This window comes from Carcharodon carcharias, chromosome 3 (genome assembly GCF_017639515.1).
Source record: "Carcharodon carcharias isolate sCarCar2 chromosome 3, sCarCar2.pri, whole genome shotgun sequence".
In the NCBI taxonomy this organism is placed as follows: domain Eukaryota; kingdom Metazoa; phylum Chordata; class Chondrichthyes; order Lamniformes; family Lamnidae; genus Carcharodon; species Carcharodon carcharias.
In genome coordinates this window covers 9,814,445-9,820,444 of record NC_054469.1, presented here as the reverse complement: position 1 = coordinate 9,820,444, position 6,000 = coordinate 9,814,445, and the positions used below count along the sequence as shown (strand labels likewise).

At 63.6% G+C, this 6,000-nt stretch overlaps 1 protein-coding gene across 2 annotated transcripts in view; it reads left to right on the top strand.

Annotated features, from left to right (window-relative positions):
* Positions 1-306: 306 nt before the first annotated feature.
* adck5 (aarF domain containing kinase 5) overlaps positions 307-6,000 on the top strand; it is a 92,200-nt gene continuing 86,506 nt past the window's right edge. For both annotated transcript variants that reach the window (XR_005942594.1, XM_041183755.1), the window contains exon 1: positions 307-451. Coding sequence is in view for 1 of the 2 variants with exons in the window: in XM_041183755.1 (XP_041039689.1) it covers positions 428-451 (24 nt within the window). In the remaining variant the exon portion in view is untranslated. The remainder of the gene's footprint in view (positions 452-6,000) is intronic.

Genomic DNA, 6,000 nt, shown 5'->3' with positions numbered 1-6,000 from the left:
TGACATCTTCGCCCCTCTTCTTCTTCAAAGGATGTCCATTGCTTGTCCCTCAAACTGTGCGGCTAACAGCGCCTTCAGCCTTGTGTTCAGCTATCCGAGGTGCTGCTGCGCCAAGGATGAAAGAATCCCTTTGATCTGCTTAGTCGGACTTTGATGTGTGATTTCCAAACGTTTATCACTCTTTAAACACTTAGGCTGACGAAACATGGAAGCAAACAGAAATCGGGAAGAAGCCAATCGATGTGAAACCCCGGAGCAAATGTCAAAACTCAGGCGGTAGGAGGGGCGACAAGGACATGCCGTGACCCTGAGCGTCATGTGAGCGCGCTGACGTCATCTCGTAGCTCGACGTTGACCAGTGGTTGCTAGGAGGGGAAGTTCTTAGCAAGGAGAGGGCGACCCGCCAAAAGAAGAGGTAGAAGGGAACATGGCGAGGGAGGCGCTTCTCAAGGTAAAAGAACTCACTGAACCAAATCTTTCCTCCTTTGGCTGGACCTGGGTCCGTGGAAGGACTAAGGGAGACAGGCCGCAAGGCGGGCTGGAGCCGGCTCAGGATAAGCGTCATGGTGGTGGCCATACCGGGGCTGTGATGGGGATACAGTGCGGGCTGCACCCTGGCTGTGATGGGGATACATTGCGGACTGCACCCTGGCTGTGATGGGGATACATTGCGGACTGCACCCTGCACCATGTCTGTGATGGGGATACAGTGCGGACTGCACCCTGCACCCTGGCTGTGATGGGCATACAGTGCGGGCTGCACCCTGCACCCTGGCTGTGATGGGCATACAGTGCGGGCTGCACCCTGGCTGTGATGGGGATACAGTGCGGGCTGCACCCTGGCTGTGCTGGGGGTACAGTGCGGGCTGCACCCTGGCTGTGATGGGGATACAGTGCGGGCTGCACCATGGCTGTGCTGGGGGTACAGTGCGGGCTGCACCCTGGCTGTGATGGGGATACAGTGCGGGCTGCACCCTGCCTGTGATGGGGATACAGTGCGGGGTGCACCCTGGCTGTGATGGGGATACAGTGCGGGCTGCACCCTGCACCATGGCTGTGATGGGGATACAGTGCGGACTGCACCCTGGCTGTGATGGGGATACAGTGCGGGCTGCACCCTGGCTATGATGGGGATACAGTGCGGGCTGCACCCTAGCTGTGATGGGGGTACAGTGCGGGCTGCACCCTGGCTGTGATGGGGGTACAGTGCGGGCTGCACCCTGGCTGTGATGGGGGTACAGTGCGGGCTGCACCCTGGCTGTGATGGGGGTACAGTGCGGGCTGCACCCTGGCTGTGATGGGGGTACAGTGCGGGCTGCACCCTGGCTGTGATGGGGGTACAGTGCGGGCTGCACCCTGGCTGTGATGGGGGTACAGTGCGGGCTGCACCCTGGCTGTGATGGGGATAGAGTGCGGGCTGCACCCTGGCTGTGATGGGGGTACAGTGCGGGCTGCACCCTGGCTGTGATGGGGATACAGTGCGGGCTGCACCCTGGCGGTGACGGGGATACAGTGCGGGCTGCACCCTGGCGGTGACGGGGATACAGTGCGGGCTGCACCCTGGCGGTGACGGGGATACAGTGCGGGCTGCACCCTGGCGGTGACGGGGATACAGTGCGGGCTGCACCCTGGCGGTGACGGGGATACAGTGCGGGCTGCACCCTGGCTGTGACGGGGATACAGTGCGGGCTGCACCCTGCACCCTGGCTGTGACGGGGATACAGTGCAGGCTGCACCCTGCACCCTGGCTGTGATGGGGATACAGTGCGGGCTGCACCCTGGCTGTGATGGGGATGCGGTGCGGGCTGCACCCTGCACCCTGGCTGTGACGGGGATACAGTGCAGGCTGCACCCTGCACCCTGGCTGTGATGGGGATACAGTGCGGGCTGCACCCTGGCTGTGATGGGGATACAGTGCAGGCTGCACCCTAGCTGTGATGGGGATACAGTGCGGACTGCACCCAGCACCATGGCTGTGATGGGGATACAGTGCGGGCTACACCATGGCTGTGATGGGGATACAATGCGGACTGCACCCTGCACCCTGGCTGTGATGGGGATACAGTGCGGGCTGCACCCTGGCTGTGATGGGGATACAGTGCGGGCTGCACCCTGGCTGTGATGGGGATACAGTGCGGGCTGCACCCTGGCTGTGATGGGGATACAGTACGGGCTGCACCCTGGCTGTGATGGGGATACAGTGCGGGCTGCACCCTGGCTGTGATGGGGATACAGTGTGGGATGCACCCTGGCTGTGATGGGGATACAGTGCGGGCTGCACCCTGGCTGTGATGGGGATACAGTGCGGGCTGCACCCTGGCTGTGATGGGGATACAGTGCGGGCTGCACCCTGGCTGTGATGGGGATACAGTGCGGGCTGCACCCTGGCTGTGATGGGGATACAGTGCGGGCTGCACCCTGGCTGTGATGGGGATACAGTGCGGGCTGCACCCTGGCTGTGATGGGGATACAGTGCGGGCTGCACCCTGGCTGTGATGGGGATACAGTGCGGGCTGCACCCTGGCTGTGATGGGGATACAGTGCGGGCTGCACCCTGGCTGTGATGGGGATACAGTGCGGGCTGCACCCTGGCTGTGATGGGGATACAGTGCGGGCTGCACCCTGGCTGTGATGGGGATAGAGTGCGGGCTGCACCCTGGCTGTGATGGGGATAGAGTGCGGGCTGCACCCTGGCTGTGATGGGGATAGAGTGCGGGCTGCACCCTGGCTGTGATGGGGATACAGTGCGGGCTGCACCCTGGCTGTGATGGGGATACAGTGCGGGCTGCACCCTGGCTGTGATGGGGATACAGTGCGGGCTGCACCCTGGCTGTGATGGGGATACAGTGCGGGCTGCACCCTGGCTGTGATGGGGATAGAGTGCGGGCTGCACCCTGGCTGTGATGGGGATACAGTGCGGGCTGCACCCTGGCTGTGATGGGGATACAGTGCGGGCTGCACCCTGGCTGTGATGGGGATAGAGTGCGGGCTGCACCCTGGCTGTGATGGGGATAGAGTGCGGGCTGCACCCTGGCTGTGATGGGGATAGAGTGCGGGCTGCACCCTGGCTGTGATGGGGATAGAGTGCGGGCTGCACCCTGGCTGTGATGGGGATACAGTGCGGGCTGCACCCTGGCTGTGATGGGGATACAGTGCGGGCTGCACCCTGGCTGTGATGGGGATACAGTGCGGGCTGCACCCTGGCTGTGATGGGGATACAGTGCGGGCTGCACCCTGGCTGTGATGGGGATAGAGTGCGGGCTGCACCCTGGCTGTGATGGGGATAGAGTGCGGGCTGCACCCTGGCTGTGATGGGGATAGAGTGCGGGCTGCACCCTGGCTGTGATGGGGATAGAGTGCGGGCTGCACCCTGGCTGTGATGGGGATACAGTGCGGGCTGCACCCTGGCTGTGATGGGGATACAGTGCGGGCTGCACCCTGGCTGTGTTGGGGGTACAGTGCGGGCTGCACCCTGGCTGTGATGGGGGTACAGTGCGGGCTGCACCCTGGCTGTGATTGGGGTACTGTGCGGGCTGCACCCTGGCTGTGATGGGGGTACAGTGCGGGCTGCACCCTGGCTGTGATGGGGATAGAGTGCGGGCTGCACCCTGGCTGTGATGGGGATAGAGTGCGGGCTGCACCCTGGCTGTGATGGGGATAGAGTGCGGGCTGCACCCTGGCTGTGATGGGGATAGAGTGCGGGCTGCACCCTGGCTGTGATGGGGATAGAGTGCGGGCTGCACCCTGGCTGTGATGGGGATAGAGTGCGGGCTGCACCCTGGCTGTGATGGGGATAGAGTGCGGGCTGCACCCTGGCTGTGATGGGGATAGAGTGCGGGCTGCACCCTGGCTGTGATGGGGATAGAGTGCGGGCTGCACCCTGGCTGTGATGGGGATAGAGTGCGGGCTGCACCCTGGCTGTGATGGGGATAGAGTGCGGGCTGCACCCTGGCTGTGATGGGGATAGAGTGCGGGCTGCACCCTGGCTGTGATGGGGATAGAGTGCGGGCTGCACCCTGGCTGTGATGGGGATAGAGTGCGGGCTGCACCCTGGCTGTGATGGGGATAGAGTGCGGGCTGCACCCTGGCTGTGATGGGGATAGAGTGCGGGCTGCACCCTGGCTGTGATGGGGATAGAGTGCGGGCTGCACCCTGGCTGTGATGGGGATAGTGTGCGGGCTGCACCCTGGCTGTGATGGGGATAGAGTGCGGGCTGCACCCTGGCTGTGATGGGGATAGAGTGCGGGCTGCACCCTGGCTGTGATGGGGATAGAGTGCGGGCTGCACCCTGGCTGTGATGGGGATAGAGTGCGGGCTGCACCCTGGCTGTGATGGGGATAGAGTGCGGGCTGCACCCTGGCTGTGATGGGGATAGAGTGCGGGCTGCACCCTGGCTGTGATGGGGATAGAGTGCGGGCTGCACCCTGGCTGTGATGGGGATAGAGTGCGGGCTGCACCCTGGCTGTGATGGGGATAGAGTGCGGGCTGCACCCTGGCTGTGATGGGGATAGAGTGCGGGCTGCACCCTGGCTGTGATGGGGATAGAGTGCGGGCTGCACCCTGGCTGTGATGGGGATAGAGTGCGGGCTGCACCCTGGCTGTGATGGGGATAGAGTGCGGGCTGCACCCTGGCTGTGATGGGGATAGAGTGCGGGCTGCACCCTGGCTGTGATGGGGATAGAGTGCGGGCTGCACCCTGGCTGTGATGGGGATAGAGTGCGGGCTGCACCCTGGCTGTGATGGGGATAGAGTGCGGGCTGCACCCTGGCTGTGATGGGGATAGAGTGCGGGCTGCACCCTGTCTGTGATGGGGATAGAGTGCGGGCTGCACCCTGGCTGTGATGGGGATAGAGTGCGGGCTGCACCCTGGCTGTGATGGGGATAGAGTGCGGGCTGCACCCTGGCTGTGATGGGGATAGAGTGCGGGCTGCACCCTGGCTGTGATGGGGATAGTGTGCGGGCTGCACCCTGGCTGTGATGGGGATAGAGTGCGGGCTGCACCCTGGCTGTGATGGGGATAGAGTGCGGGCTGCACCCTGGCTGTGATGGGGATAGAGTGCGGGCTGCACCCTGGCTGTGATGGGGATAGAGTGCGGGCTGCACCCTGGCTGTGATGGGGATAGAGTGCGGGCTGCACCCTGGCTGTGATGGGGATAGAGTGCGGGCTGCACCCTGGCTGTGATGGGGATACAGTGCGGGCTGCACCCTGGCTGTGATGGGGATACAGTGCGGACTGCACCCTGCACCATGGCTGTGATGGGGATACAGTGCGGGCTGCACCCTGCACCATGGCTGTAATGGGGATACAGTGCGGGCTGCACCCTGCACCATGGCTGTAATGGGGATATAGTGCGGGCTGCACCCTGGCTGTTATGGGGATACAGTGCAGGCTGCACCCTGGCTGTGATGGGGATAGAGTGCGGGCTGCATCCTGGCTGTGATGGGGATACAGTGCGTGCTGCACCCTGGCTGTGATGGGGATACAGTGCGGGCTGCACCCTGGGTTTGATGAGGATACAGTGCGGGCTGCACCCTGGCTGTGATGGGGGTACTGTGCGGGCTGCACCCTGGCTGTGATGGGGATACAGTGCGGGCTGCACCCTGGCTGTGATGGGGATATAGTGCGGGCTGCACCCTGGCTGTGATGGGGATACAGTGCGGGCTGCACCCTGGCTGTGATGGGGATACAGTGCGGGCTGCACCCTGGCTGTGATGGGGATACAGTGCGGGCTGCACCCTGGCTGTGATGGGGATACAGTGCGGGCTGCACCCTGGCTGTGATGGGGATACAGTGCGGGCTGCACCCTGGCTGTGATGCGGATACAGTGCGGGCTGCACCCTGGCTGTGACGGGGATACAGTGCGGGCTGCACCCTGGCTGTGACGGGGATACCGTGCGGGCTGCACCCTGGCTGTGACGGGGAAACAGTGCGGGCTGCACCCTGCACCCTGGCTGTGATGGGTGTACAGTGCGGGCTGCATCCTGGCTGTGACGGGGATA